A 16,784-nucleotide genomic window follows, 5' to 3' on the forward strand; every position below is an offset into this window, starting at 1 on the left:
GACTTTGAACCCCAGTTCAAAGTGCTGTTTGCACATTTATGCCTTAAACCAGAGTTCAAGAGTTTGAACCACTGTTCAAAGTGTGTCTAAAAATAGATATCTACATAATTCAGAGACAACCAATCAGCAGAGCTTAAATCACAATTAGAAGGCAAATGTCATGATTTCATTGGTCGTTTCTTAACTATAGAGTATAGAGACTTTGAATCGCGGAGGAATTAAGGAATTCATGTGCAAACAGCACTTTGAACCCCAGTTCCAAGTCTCTTAACTATATAGTTAACTGTTAAACCATGGTTTAAGGAATTAATTTGCATTTCGCTTGCCATAGAATTTTATACAGATTTAAAGATAAAATACTTTTCAAAAAATTGTAAATGTTGTGCAATTTTGTTTAAAGCTAAAACTAGTAATAATGTACAAAATTGTCTGACAACCTGGAGTACACAAGCAGAATAGTATTGCATGTAGCTGCTTTAGAACAAAACATACAGTGAATGTGAACCATGTGATATTCTTTAGAATAAGATTATAGGTAATGGCTTTTTCATATGTAAGGAACAAATATTAACATCAGCATTATTGTAGTTTTTCTTGCATTAGCTACTCTAACTTCCACATATCATGTCAAATTCCGTCACATTTTTAAAAATCTGCCAGCGAATAAAAAGTTTAATCTTCTGTTACTACATTGTCATAAATTATGAAAAAAGTCTGCTTAACTTCCCACTCACAAATTGTGAAATAAGTTGATATTAACAACATACCCAAGGTCAGATTACTTGCTGTCCCCTATCACAATGAAAAGTATGTTATGTATCCTCTGCACAGAAAGACTATTATAAATTTATTTAAAACTGTAATAAACATCAAATTTTAAATAGAGGTTAAACAGAACAGGCCTTTTTCGCCCTATGCCACAGGTTCGAATAACAGCCCCTTTCCCAATGCAAATCTGGTTGTTTTTTTCCCAATTGAAAAAAAAATTCCCAATTCCATTTTTTTTTTTTTTTTCAACCTTTAAATATATTAGTTAACCTGATCCAGTGTAGAAAATAGAAAAATACTGCATAATTAAATTATCTGTTGCCTTGAATTTGTTCTAAAAACAGTAAAATATGTTAAATTGATTATTTAAGACTTTCCTTATTTTCCCCGAAATCCGGCGTTTCGTGCGATTTTTTTCCCCTCAAAAAATGCCAGGCTCTTTCCCCAAAATCAGATAAAAAAAACCTGCACGTATCACACACATTCATAATATTTTGTAAAATTGTAATAATATGTTATCAAAATAGTCGTTATTTACCAGTTAATGGCTTCTTTGAAATATAAGAAACACTATTTACATGCGATTATTTTTCCCAATTCAGCCAGTTTTGCGATTAATTTTTTTCCTAAAATGGGGTTTTTCACGACGCGAAATTCCCAAAATTCAAGTGAGGGATTTTCCCAAAATGGTGGGGAAAAGGCCTGCCGATATGGGTGCCCCCACCACATGTTTGAAAACAGACAAAGGGCATGACAGCAAAATAAAATGTCATTATACATGAACATGAGTTTGATTATGAATTGCATATTACAGAGTAAAGAAAAACAAGAGCTGTCTCCATAGGATGACATATGCCCCCGATAAACGCTTTGATAGAATTCATGAGCATATTTCGAAACCTAAACGCAGATTTTGAAACCTAAACGCGGACCCTAAGTTCAAGGTCAAGGTCAAAGGGGTCAAAATTTGTGTGTGTATGGACAGGCCTTGTCAATAATTATACACATTCATACCAAATATGAAGGTAACATCTGAAGCGACATAGAAGTTATGAGCATTTTTCAAAACCTAAACGCAAAGTGTGACTGACAGACAGACGGATGGACAGTGCGATCACTATATGACCTCTTTCGGGGGCATGAAAAGAATTATACTGATACTTGACCTTTAACACTTAACTTCTTAAGTGTAACCTTGACCTTCAATTAAGTGGAAAAGGTTTGTGTGCATTACAACATGATGATCATTTTGGAAAAGTTATATTCATATTTTCAGATAAATGATATAGTTACAGTCTGAAATATCCGTAGTATTTAATTATTTTACCTTTGTCCTGAAGGGTGACCTTGACATTTGAGATTCAGTTGTGGGTACCACATTTCAACTCTACCTGATAAGCATTCGTATGGAGTTAACAACTGACTTATAGGTAGCAGAGCTACAGTCAGGTCAAGTTGTTTTATGCCCATATTTGACCTATGACCTCTTCATTTTTATCTTGACCTTTGTCCTAGGTGTTGAGTGTAACAGGTCGTCTCTTAATTAGGTTATCAATTGAGGCAAGTCACTTTGAAATTGCCAGATAAATGATGGAGTTAGTATCCAGGTATGTTTTTCAGACAGATGAACAAGTGCAAGGCGTCATGCAAAGTGTTTTGGGGCAAAAAAAAATGCTCACTAACATAGAGATGAATGTCCTATTAAAAAAAATACATTGCCTGTGTTTAATTATACCTGCAATTTCTCCACCTGACCAAAGCTATTGATTTTCAGATAATGTTTAATTATCTGAATGAAATATTCTAGTAATCATTGAAGATTAATTAGCTTTTTCATAGTAAGGCAAAGTTAAACCTCAATTAAAACAGGAATTTAAGATCTTAGAATCTGGGCCACACCCAATATTCTCTTGAGAATTAAGTGAATGAACAATTCTGCAGTAGTTACTTGTCATAGAACCTTGGATCTTAAAATAATAAAGAGATTTGAATGTGTTTTTAATAAAGATTCTTAATGCTCATCAATGCTAAAACAAGTAAAGTAACCTTGTCTCCAAACATGCAATACTATACAGTATATTTACCTTGGATAGTATAGTATAGTTACCTTATCTTCAAACACCGAATGCTATAATAAGTATAGCTACCTTGTCTTCAAACACAAAATGCTATCACAAGAATAGCTACCCTGTCTCTAAACACAAAATTCTATCACAAGTATAGCTACCTTGTCTTCAAACACACAATGCTATCAAAAGTATAGTTACCTTGTCTTCAAACACACAATGCTATCACAAGTATAGCTACCTTGTCTTCAAACACACAATGCTATCACAAGTATAGTTACCTTGTCTTCAAACACACAATGCTATCACAAGTATAGTTACCTAAATTGTCTTCAAACATCCAATGCTATCACAAGTATAGCTACCTTGTCTTCAAATACACAATGCTATCGCAAGAATAGCTACCCTGTCTTTAAACAAACAATGCTATCACAAGTATACCTACCTTGTCTTCAAACACACAATGCTATCACAAGTATAGCTACCTTGTCTTCAAACACACAATGCTATTACAAGAATAGCTAACCTGTCTCTAAACACACAATGCTATCACAAGTATAGCTACCTTGTCTTCAAACACGCAATGCAATAACAACCATAGCTACCTTGTCTTCAAACATCCAATGCTATCACAAGCATAGCTACCTTGTCTTCAAACATGCAATGCAATAACAACTATAGCTATCTTGTCTTCAAACATGCAATTCAAATGCATTCAAACTCTGATATCATTTGGATATCGTACATCATGCAAGAAGGCCTTTGGTTGCTGAAGACTTGTCACAAGTATATTCCCAAAGTAATAAATCAACATGTCAACGGGCTACCATTTATTGACAACTCAAATGAACTATCTTATATTGAAGCACTTAGTCTAAGTAATATAATTACATTGGGTTATGATTTTTAAATCATTGTTAATCAGTAATTACCCAGTAATAATTACAAGTTATAATCTTCAATCAATTTATTAAAATAATTCTTACCAATAAATAGTCCACAACATCCAAATCTTCAAATTCAGTTTTAATCATTAGCAGTAAAATCCTTTATTATCTAAGGACATAAGACTGTTAAAATGTTCATCAGTTTGAGCTACTTCACTTAAATAAAAACGAGATTAAATACCTTTAATCAATTTCACCCACCAGAGAATCGTTTAATGATTTAAAATCAAATGAATGTCTGTGTGGTTTTTTCTCCACAATTCATTCAACAGTAAAACTATAAAAAAAAAATTGTTAGTAATAAAAGCAAACTTCTTTCACAGGTGCATACCGTCAGATGAAGAAATGAGACAAGAGGATAAATACCATAAGACGCTCGCCTGACACCCCATGGAACCAAGCTCTTATGAGCAGATAGAGTCAACAAGATATCAATAAAAAAACAACAGCTCCAACACCTTGCAACAAACTACATTTTATAACTCAGCCAAGATATCATAGCAAAATAATTTCTGTAATGCCATGTGCAAGTTTCATCATTTGTAAGTAATAATTGTGAGCTATATAGTGTTTATGACCAATATGGTGTTTTGTTTGCTATAAAGTATTGGCAATAAATGTGCTATCTAGAATGTTCTAAGTTTTCCCCCAAATGCTCTGCTCAAGTTTGATGAAGAATGGCGAATAAATGTGGTCTCTAGAGTGTTCACAAGCTTTTTCTTTTATATGACCTTGTGTCCTAGTTTTTTTTCAACCCCATGACCTAGTTTTAAACTCGGTTGAGATATCATTGGGGAAAATGTTCAGACCTTGTTCCATGAAGATTGGGAATTCAAGATTGTTCACAAGCATTTTCTTTTACATACCCTTATGACCTAGGTTTTGATCCCATGTGAGCTCTTATCCAACTCAGCCGAGATATGATTGGGAAATCTTATGACCATATTTTATGAATATTGGACATTACACTGGGCTTCTAGACAAACAAGGGACTTTGGCAATCACAAATGTTCATCATGAGCAACTTGTACCCAGGTAAGCTAATCAACTGTCAGACTGGTGTTGGGCACATGAACCTGACAAGGCAAACCAGACAAGCAATCTTTATTTAAAAATACATCCCAATTATTGTAATATAAACTGTCAGATTTACTGAATGAACGAGATGCATGAGTAAACAACAATTCTATCGTTGATAAAGTCATAGAGTTAGTTTAAAAAAAGTTATGACTCAAATTAAATCAATTTATAAGACATTATTCTGTATTATTCAATGGAAATTATTTATGTTATTATACTTAATTATCCGCAATGAGCCTTTGTTTTACATTGTGTGAGAAAGACTGGGTGGGGTAACGACGTAGCAATACTACCAACCATCTTAAAAGTGGTGATCCGAGAATGATGGTCACTTGTCGACAACGGTCACTTTGGCCATTTCCCTTGACTGACCGCTGTTCTCAGTTTTGACTGCAGTGTTCAAATGGTTTGCCATTAAACATTGGAAATAAATGTGCAAACTAGAATGTTCTTAAGTTTTTCTTCAAATGCTCTGCTCAAGTTTGATGAAGAATGGGGAATAAATGTGGCCTCTAGAGTGTTAACAATCTTTCTTCTTATTTGACCTTATGTCCTAGTTGTGTTGTTTTTTTCGACCACATGACCTGACTCAGTTTTACTCTGTTGAGATATCATTGGGACAAAATTAATGTTCAGACCTTGTTACATGAAGATAGGGCAATCAAGATTGTTCACAAGCATTTTCTTTTACATACCCTTATGACACAGGTTTTGATCCCATGTGAGCTCTTATCCAACTCAGCCGAGATATGATTGGGAAATCTTATGACCAAATTTTATGAATATTGGACATTACACTGGGCTTCTAGACAAAGGAGGGACTAAGGCAATCACAAAGGTTCATCATGAGCAACGTGTACTCAGGTAAGCTAATCAACTGTCAGACTGGTGTTGGGCAAATGAACCTTGACAAGGCAAACCAGACAGGCAGCAGCTGGGATCCTGGAAATATTCAATCATCTCTAAAATTATGATTGATTCCTCACACACTTTTCTCATCCTGGCTGAAATATCACAAAATGTCTGAATTTGTATGGATGTTTTCCTTGAAATCAAGATAAATAGTTTGTGAAATTGTATAGCAACATTGAGGTATTGAAAGTATTGAAAGCACTAAAGGTGCTCTATATCTGTATTGATGGATGGATGAATGCATGGATAGACAGAGAGAAAATTAATTCCTGACCAGTAAACTTTAATAAAACTCCAATATGTGACTTAAATTAAACTGGAATGCACATTACTGGAACTATAATTTCCATGCAAACAAAGTCTTACGAATTACAATTCACGCTATGTTAATATATATTATTTGCTAATGAATGTATTTATATCAGTCAAATACAATTCAGTTTGTTGTTTAGAAGGCCAACAGTGATTTTACTATCTGCCTTGAATTGCCTAGTACTCTTTTATGTGTTACTAGACAATATGTGTTTCACAGAATCAAAATTCTGCCAAAAAATATTCCTGTAAGTAATAATCATACCAAGTAAAATACCTTGTGTCACCAAGTAAAATTTTACTTGAATAAAGCCTACCTTTGAAAATCTAGCCTTAAGTTTCCTTCAAGCTTCCCATTATGTCATGCAAGTCCAATCACATAATATGAAGTTCAACTGTAAGCATCTACTATGAACACTGCTAAGAACTTATTCTTATTTCATATTCACAGAAACAGAAATGCTTCCAGTTCAGATCATCGGATGTTGCATACTGCATAGGCACTGTATTGACTGAAAGATACATTAAAACTGGCTTTTTAAGGAATAGCGTAGATAAATAATCATATATGATACTGCAGCCAATTGGCTATGGGCTTGACCTGATGTGCAGTCAGACAATTTTCCCCTTGGAGAGTATGTATTGCTTTCCATAGTAAGAGTGTTGCATATTCTTTTGTATGAGTCACAAATTTACTTGAACACTTAATTAAATTGTCTTGCACCACTCATACTTTCAGACAATGAGGAAGTTCTTCTCTTTATGAGCATTGTTTTCTTTTTATGAAAGCATGTTGAAAAATTGTGGAAGAATTGTTTTTTTCTGCTTCAGTGCTGACATCTCGCAAAGTCTTTATCATTCAGTTAAAAAGTAAATGCCATTCCGTTTGAAATCTAGCCTCAGAACTATCAACCAAAATAGTCAAAACAGGATGGTCAAGGTATGAAATAATGCAACTACAGTAAAACTGTGATAACTCGAGGAAGCACGGGACCGACAACGATGCTCGAGTAATCGCAGGTTTCGAGTAATCCATGGTATTATTTGTTTTCACTGTCTCGGTTGATAATGCTCAATTCTGACTGCAAACGCTTTATTTACATGTAAGATGGTGCAAGAGAAAGAAAAGGCTTTGTAAAAATCGCTTAAGGTTACAGTATAATAAACAAAACAATTAAGATGACCGTAAATTCATTTAATTATTTCAACATACACACAAAACATATATATACATTGTGTAATCAAAAAAATCTCATCAATATTCACTGTACATGTAGCATAATTATTTTTAAAAAAGTACACAAGGTACCTACATGCGCATGAAAAAAAAACACACACTAAAAACAACATAATCACTACACACTTTGCATTTTATGTACATTAGTCAGACTTGTGTTGCGCAAAGTCAAGGATTGAAGATTGTCGCAACCCATTAGCTTCCCGGAACTGATGGTGGAAGACGTTTCATGATAATTATTGATTGCTGGTTATTATTTAATTATCATTAAAACTGTGTAGCTTTGATCTGCTTCTCAAAGGATGACAATTTGCAGTGTTTCTCAAACTGCAACTAACTTCACACCTAATCGAGCGTCTTTTGTCTGCTTGATTGCGCTGTTTTCACAACTCAATATTTTTAGCACCGACCAGACGAGAAAGCATCCTCGATTAATTGCCAGTTAATAAGGTGTGAAATGCCTTTCAAAGACCGCCACACGACCTCGAGTTATCGAAAATCGCATGTTTGAGTTATCGCGGGTATTTTTATATAGACATTAAAGGAAAATGCTAGGGACTTTCTTTAATGCTAGAGTAATCGCCAGTTTTCGAGAAATCCCCAGCTCGCGTAATTGCAATTCTACTGTACTATTCTCCTATGCCCACTTTTTCAGTGAATGCAATCAGAAGGCTAGGTTTTAAAACCTTTCACTTTATTTCATTAATTTCTGTGGCAATGAACAAACACTAAACATAGTTTAGCACATCATAAATAACGTGTACAAATAATATATACTGAATTTTCCTTGCTTCTCAGCTCTTTTGTAAATCCAGGAATCAATACAAATGGTGCTCTGAGGAGTTTTAATACTGTAATACACTCCTTAAGATATCTTTTTACCCATCAAATAATCCAGTTAATGTATTTTACAATCATATAAATGGAATATTGATTTCATGATAAGGGATAGAACTATTCCCTGTCTCTAAAATTAAATTTTTTGAATAGTCTCCCCTCATAACTTGTACATAATGATGCCAAATTATTTATTTTTTTAATTAATTATCTTGTAAATGTTGATGATTTGTTTTTCAATAATTCTTATAACCAATAACTGGCTTATATAACTAATGAGCATTCACAGATTTAATTACAATATTGTTATTAAAATTCCTTTAAAAGTTTGTCTAAACACGCAGTACCCTTAATAACACTAATAACTAAGTGAGGTCAACTATAATTGCGAAAAAGATAAGAAAAAATATACAAGAATGTGTGTCCAAAGTACCTACCTTAATTTAATCAAGCAAAAAATACATTAACCCATTTAAGCCTAATGGACTCCCCCTTCCTTCTAAATTTGATCAATTTATTTCCAAAATTAGGGATGTCTAGTATATTTATTTCTATATTTAGAATATTTCTTAAAGAAATTCCTTTAAGCAAACGGCGCAGACCCTGATGAGACGCCACATCATGCTGCGTCTCATCTGGGTCTATGCTGTTTGCCAAGGCCTTTTTTCTAGACGCTAGGCATAAATGGGATAACAATAAATATTGCCAGTACAAAAAAGTCACTGCCTTGCTAACAGAATGTTAATGTAAAGCTGTGAATTCTAATTAGGTTTAAAACCTCTGCTGGGTTTCCACCATTAAGACATGTATTCTCAATTAATTGTAACTAAGAACCTGATTAATGCAGATGTCGTATTTGTCACATTCAATGATCACAATATTTAAACCATCAAAATATATTACATTTCCTGTCTGCTAACTCAACAAGTACAAAAGCGTCACAAAACATATAGGTCATTTTAGTTATAAACACAATCATTTGACACTGAAATATTGTTTGGGTGTTGTTTAATTTGAGACAAGTGAACATACTATTCCATATCAAAATAAACCAGAAACGAGCACATAAATAGTCAAACAAGAGTTGGACATTATAAATGATTAAAAGAACTGTAAAATGCTTAGTTTTTGTTTGTATTATTACTTGATCTTCATAGCCCCAACGCGGTCCCAGTTTGGTGACAACTATTTGAATTTGGCGAAAAAGTAAAAGGCAACAACTTTTTAAAGCCCAGAGGGAAACCTGTGTCTATTTGAAGAGCCAAAAGGCACCACATAACATCATTTCACTGCTATCACTCCATGGGGGCATAAAAATACAATCATATAATCATGTACATGGTGTGTAATTATCTTTGTGCTTGCCATGCACCAAGCATCCGTTTAAGGTCATTCATTTCCCACTCATCCCAGCAACCAAAGTTTGTGAACTTGCCCTGCAAACATTCACTTATGATAACGCCCCTGCTGCAGCTAATAGGTTAAATAAGCAAATTATTTACCATCTGATATTTCAAAATATGGAAGAATGTTTACAAAAGAAATACTAGTAAACTGCTTGATATTTAGCATTTGTCAGTTTCAAAACAAATGTTCATAATAACTTATTTATACTACTACTTTAGCAGTGTTGTTATCACCTTGGGGATTGGGGAGGGGAGTTGGCAGGATCGATCTTCTGATGGTGAATTTTATTTTTAACAAGAAATGTGTTTGTCAGAAACACGATGCTCCCTACTGTGCCGCTTTGATTGTTTTTGTTTTTTTATTATATCCCTTTAAAAAATATTACTTCCCTTGTGAAAATTATCTGAACCTGCCAAATGATAAATAGAAATTATCTCCCTTTAAAGCTTGTTACTTCCCTTGGATTTGTTTTTGACCTTTGACCTTGAAGGATAACATTGATCTTGACCTTTTACCACTCAAAATGTGCAGCTCCATGAGATACACATGCATCCCAAATATTAAGTTGCTTTCTTCATATTGCAAAAGTTATGGCTAATGTTAAAGTTTTCGGACCGACAGACAGACAGACGGACAGACAGACTGACGGACAGTTCAACTTCAACTGCTATATGCCACCCTACCGGGGGGGGCATAAAAAGGGGGGTATATTTTTGTTGATAAGCAGTATTACATGTTTATATACTACTTTGTTATAAAACATTATGCAAATGATTTCCTTAAACATTCTAAATTTTTATTTTATATTATGTGGTGAATGAGCAGAGAGTACCTATGAATGACAACTTAATCATTTTACTCTTGACTAAGTTTCAAGTTCTGGCCTGAGAACTTCTTTTGTTTTATTTCTTTATGTACAAATTTGTAAAAAACATCATAATAACATAACATGAAATATTTGAGTGTTAGAACATTTTATTTGAGGTAATATAAAACAGATATTTTTTTATCTGATCACTCAAGAAATGATAATATATCATCTTACACTGAAATAAACAAATACCATCTATTCATTACACTCAAAATGGGTTTGATGAATAGCTGGCTACAAATACAAACATTCCTCTTACTTTGTCAAATTGATTTACAATTAAAGATCACATTGAGAGGGGAATTTCGACATATGGGAAGATATATCATTTTTTAGAACGGATGATTGGCAATAAATTTCAGCTCAAAATAAGCCTAAAAATCACTGTTTTGAAACTTTGTAAATACGGGCACAGGTAAAGCAAGACTATTGCCAAGCAATATATGTCCCCTACCGGCTCCACCAATGTCAGAACTGTTTTTTATTTGTTGCCATAGCAACCAGAATTTTTGACGTAGGAACAAAATGAAAGGACGTGCATATATGTCATATAGCCATCTATCCATGTTTCAAGTTTCATGAAAAAATATGAAGAACTTTTAAAATTATCGCAGGATCCAGAAAAGTATGACAGACAGACTGACGGACTGACAGACTCACAGAGCAAACCATAAGTCCCCTCTGGTGAAACCTGTAGGAGACAAAAAACAAGTTTCCTTTCCAAGTTTAAACCATTCTTTCTTTAACCAATAAATGTAAAGCATCTTTTTTATATCATTCTATTAATTCAGTTTCAATATAAAAGTGTTTATAACTAAATACAAATTTTCTAAAATAACACGCAAAAAACAAAAGGATAAAAAACATAAATGGATGAAAGGAAACATTAATGTATTCAGATGAATTATAAACAACTGATATTTTATTTGTTATACTGTGTCTCAGAAAATATAAATATTTGCTAATCATAAATTGTCACTTGAATGCTTAATTGTTCATATAATAACGTCAACGTAATTGTGAGATTAAGTTATTTAACAGTCTGCTAAATAATAAACAAAACAGCTGGTTCCCCTATGTTTACAAAATCAACTGTACCATACTAGAAACTCATTTAACAGACACTACCAGATAGTGATACCTGATCCTAGAGGAATCAAGGCCATATAATCAATTTGAAACATTAATCTTTGAGTGTCTAATTACACTTTGTCCCTTTCATGGGCAGTAATGCCATATTCGATATTTGATCTTTTAGCCACAATCAATGTCATTTATCTTAAACCACGGCTTACTTTCCCAACAGTTATGATTCCTTAAAAGATAACAGCAATAAGTTTGTATTACCTTTGAAAGAGATAATCTCTCATTCAAGAGGCACAATCAACTCCACTGTCATTCATGTGCCATTATTTCCTATCAATCAACATGGTAATGCTATATGTACCATTGATACCAGTATCTGTACTGGTACTTTAAAAAGATGTACGAGTTCAATGTCGCAAATGAATTTACAACTTAAGTCATATTGGAAGCAATTATGGAACTCTTCTAAAACTGATCATGATTTTTTTTATGTAATCTGATTTGTGAGCTTAGTGTTCACTCTATCATCTCATTAACAACTGCCCCTCATAAATAAATGTCAAATTGTGTTCAGGTTTGCATGCTGGGAAATTTGTCGTCTGCTAAAATGTTGTCTGCTAAATTTCTAAAATTAGCATTTTCTTTGATTTTTTTTTCAAAGAATACTATCAGAATAGCAAACAGTTTGGATCCTGATGAGACGCCACATCTCATCAGGATCCAAACTGTTTGCAAAGGCCTTCAAAATCCGGTTCTAGCGCTCAAAGGGTTAAGGTTTGCATGACATTGAAGAACATTTACAGTAAAATTAAGATTTTTCAGAATCCTCATTGATGTTTGCATTTAAATGCCAATAATGCATACAAAAAGGTCTCTATGTGAGGTTGCTCTATCCAAAGTTTCATCAAGATTGGTCAATGTAACCCATGTATGCCTAGTGGACTCTGCCATCCTTCTAAATTGGATCAATTTATTTCCAAGATAAGGGATGTCTAGTACATTTATTTCCATATTTAGAAAATTTCTTGCAGACATTTTTTCAAGCAAACAGCGCAGACCCTGATGAGACGCCGCATCATGCCAAGGCCTTTTTTCTAGACGCTGGGCATAAATGGGTTAAACTACACCTACTGACCAGTAACCTCCTGTTTGACACTGCAGTGGGCCACAGCCAGCACAACCCAACACCTCTCTGCTGTTCCAGTCATCTTCATCAAACATTGAAGTCAAGTAAAGCTTCGTAACAAGCTAAACACACTGTTGAAAAAAAAACAACCACTACATGCACTCATCAATAGGTAAATAGACTTCAAAAACCAAACTTACCATAAGCATTTCTGTGTCCCCTGTGCTGCCTCAGGTGTACCATGTGATCAGTTGCCATAGTGCTCGAACACTTGGTTACCATATCAATGGACTGAAGATGCAACAGTTTCATCAGTCATTATCCCTGTCCTTGCATACCAATGGTAATTTGACCTGTTCCAATTGTTCTTTGCCCTTGTCCTCTAATACACTCAGTTCGCCCTGTTCTCAGTTTAGTTTGTCCCTATCCTGCAATACTCTTAGTTTGGCCTTACTCTTTTAATTTGTCTTTGTCCGTGTCTTCTAATAACTTAGTTTACCCTGGTACATAGTGTTCTCTGTCCTCAGCCTCTAAGAAACTTGATTTGCATGTGTTGATTTGAGATCCGTGTTTTGCGAGTAGTTTCAATAGTCAATCCCAGTTTTCATCCTCTAATCTGAGTTGCCTTACACAAAAGAAAATGCTTCGGTTTTAAACATAGATTCTAAGGTTTTAAACATGCAAGTTATCCTCTATTTTAAATCTTATCTGTTCATGTGTTGGGCCTTGTTCTAATCCTCTAAACTAGTATCAATCCTCTATTTCAATCCTCTAATCCAAGAGTCCATATACATGTTCTGATCCATCAAGAGGCTGTGTTTAAATGTTTAATCTTCCTTGCTTAATCTTTTAATTGAAGTGTCTGTGTGCTGAGGATCCTGCAAATTAGAACAGATGTCTACATAATTCCAAGTCTACTTGTTTACATGGTTCAGAGAGCCAGAATGTGTGTTCTCTTCCAATGGCTGATACATATTTTGGAGCACTGTAATCTTCAAGGTCCATACATCTTCAGCCTTTTATCTGTAATGAAAATAACATACCTCTTTGAGATATTTAAAGATGTTTTTTTTTAACGTTTTCGAAAAATCCATAACAAAATCGGGATTGGGGTTTGGGATTTATCTAAAGAAAATCTTAAAACGAACAAAGAAAACAACACAAAAAACACCCACACAAAATGAATTTAAGTTTGATATTGCATACCTTGACAATGAACTTCCTTGACACAAGAAAGGCATGTCAATATCACATGATTCAAAAATCAATTTAAATTTATTTGAACCGAATATATGACGAAAAAAAGACACAGTAATTTACTTACATTAATGTTCAACAAAATGTACTGATAACAACAAATATACAGAGCAGGGGTTAAGCCGAAAAATAAATATATTTTTAACCAAAAACAGCTCGTACCACCACCATTCACACTACAGACATCTACATAGTTACAATATATTACAACTCTCTCACAGTGAAGTTGGATTAAACCCAACTTGTCATTATCTGTGACCAAAATTAGTTACAGCTATTTACCCCTCAGTAAACTAACAGGCAGTACACTATTACAGCTCATTCTGTTCCATAATTGACTCATTTCACATTAATCTATATGACTTGATAAGCTATTCAATGTGGCGATACCATAACTATTCTTATTAGGTATTTCAGATCGGGGTGGACCCAGTACTTTAAGTTGATGATGCATTATTAACAAATTCATAATTTCTCTTTATCGTTAAAAATACTGAAAATTAGATCTCTTTATACTGCTTAGGGCATGAATTTTGCAACATATTTTATATGGAGTGAAATATAAGTCGCGTTCTGAGAAAATTGGGCTAAATGCATGTGCTTAAAGTGTCGTCCCGGATTAGCCTGTGCCGTCCGCACAGGCTAATCAGGGACATCACTTTCCGCTTTTATGGTATTTTAAATGTCAAGGAAGTTCCTCCATACTGAAAATCCAGTTAAGGCGGAAAGTGTCGTCCCTGATTAGCCTGTGCGAACTGCATTGGCTAATCTGGGATGACACTTTATATATGCACATGCACTAATTAGCTCAGTTTTCTCAGAACAAGGCTCATATATATACATGTACATGTAAACTTGAAATACCTGGTCTAAATTTTAACCTACGATATAAATAAAACTGTCTCAAATAAAAATGCTTCACCTGCAGTACTACATGATGATTGTATAAGAATACAGGTTAAGTTTCAATGTTTCTTTCGAATAAAGCGCCCTAAGGCGTAATTTGACTGTCACTATAATACGTCCATGATCTGTTGATTCGATCAGTGGACTGTAGCTACATATTAAATGAGAATGTTTTAAAACATTGTTACTGTCAGTGATAACAATGCTGAAATTAAATATGCACGTTGTCCATAAATTGCAGGGTTTATCTTACAACTCATTTTCATCGCCTGGAAACAAAATAAATGACATTTATTTTTATTGCTATGTCAGTTTTTGTTCATTTAAGAAAATTATGGCAATAACAAGCAAGCTCCTGAGATAGTGATTGTAATATTGAGTTAAATGTGTCAATTGATTCCTGACTATTCAACAGATAATCTTTCCACAGGGATGATTTTTAACACTGATTTCTCAACTATCAATACTTATCTTTACATAACTCATAAAATCTGCATTAAATTTATTCATTTGTTTCTTAAATTTACATTTGTATGTATAAAATGGACTATGAACACAAAATTTCAACTTACATGAAGGAATGTTAACACTTCCTTAAACAGCATTTTTACAACATGAGCTTTTACAGTGACATAATGATGTACATGTAATGTAATTTTGTGGTTACACAATATTTTAGAACATATTCTTCTCCTATTAAGTATTATTACTTCAGTCGTGCAAAATTGTTACATTGTAACAAACCAATGCAAAAATGAAACCAATTAAATGAAAAAAGGAAAACCTGAAAGCTTGTTCAGTTTCAGAATTTACATAAGGCTTTAATGTAAAACAAGCCATGTAGAGCCAGGAAGTCACACTTTCCATTATACATACAAGAGAAATGGCCCGCAGCTATCAAAATACAGCATGTTTGCATTGGATAATTGTCAACAAATAATATCAAAAGGCTTGGATAATTGTCCACAAATAATACAGCTAATTGCTACATAAAGACTCTGGTCAGATGAGTATTAAAGCAAAATGTAAATATTTAGTTATAATACAGTGTGTGCTCTGAAGTTATCATATCATAGGTATCAATACATCTTTTTTCCTTTAATTTATTTTCATTGGAAATAAAAAAAGGACACATGCAACTTAATATAACAAAACTAAGTAATACATTTGTACTTTGTTAACACATATGATTGTTCCAATCAACAGCAACATAATACCTTACATCACTACTTAACTTGATCTTAAATTTCATTATTAAAATTTTTAATTTGAGGGTATAAAAACGCTCAGGAAAATTATGACCTGATACAAAGTATAACCCACCAAAATGTATCAACTATACATCTTTGATAACACTCAAAATGTATTAATTAAAAATGCTTCTTTGATACGCTTAGTGTACAGTGGAATGAGTGGATACAAGTTTAAAGAAACTGACACAAAATTGACCATTCATTTATATCTCAAACAAAGACACCAGTCTGAAGAAGAAAAGAACCACCTGCCACATGATATGTTGTATCTGTGTACCTTTGTGTAACTATCATAATTCACATGTCCAATGAAGAGATACATACCCACTGCCGGCCATAAAACTGTAAATATTGATATAAAGCATGCCAGCTATAACCTGTATTATTGATAAGGAAATAAACAATGTGCTGGTGAATCATTGATTAATCATTTTCAGTGCTCATCTTCTTCGTTAGCCACCTTAACCATAGAATAATGATAATTTAAAACCTATTAAAGAAGCAATATTCCTTTTTGACTAATTCAAAGCCAATGGTCGCAAACATACATTTCCAATTTCACAGGGTATATCTTAAAGGGACTGTCAACCACGAAGACGATGAAAAGAAAAGCTGTAAAATACCGTATTTTTTTTACAATTATTAGTTTATATTGATTAAAATATCACGACTGGTATATTACATTAATTAGAATAAGTTGTTAAGTTTTCATATTTTCA

At 33.5% G+C, this 16,784-nt stretch overlaps 1 protein-coding gene across 3 annotated transcripts in view; it reads right to left on the reverse strand.

Moving 5' to 3' along the window:
* LOC127862256 (uncharacterized) overlaps positions 1-16,784 on the reverse strand; it is a 52,271-nt gene that overhangs the window by 25,006 nt on the left and 10,481 nt on the right. The window contains exons 1-2 of one of the 3 annotated variants that reach the window (XM_052401315.1): positions 15,385-15,408; positions 12,850-13,672 (exon numbers count right to left, since the gene is read on the reverse strand). In XM_052401315.1, coding sequence (XP_052257275.1) covers positions 12,850-12,961 — 112 coding nt within the window. In that variant the 5' untranslated portion in view covers positions 12,962-13,672; positions 15,385-15,408. Of the gene's footprint in view, positions 1-12,849; positions 13,673-14,068; positions 14,201-15,384; positions 15,409-16,784 lie in introns of those variants that run through there. The other 2 variants (XM_052401314.1, XM_052401313.1) reach the window with 2 other exon arrangements.

The sequence above is a fragment of the Dreissena polymorpha genome, chromosome 16 (genome assembly GCF_020536995.1).
Source record: "Dreissena polymorpha isolate Duluth1 chromosome 16, UMN_Dpol_1.0, whole genome shotgun sequence".
In the NCBI taxonomy this organism is placed as follows: Eukaryota; Metazoa; Mollusca; class Bivalvia; order Myida; family Dreissenidae; genus Dreissena; species Dreissena polymorpha.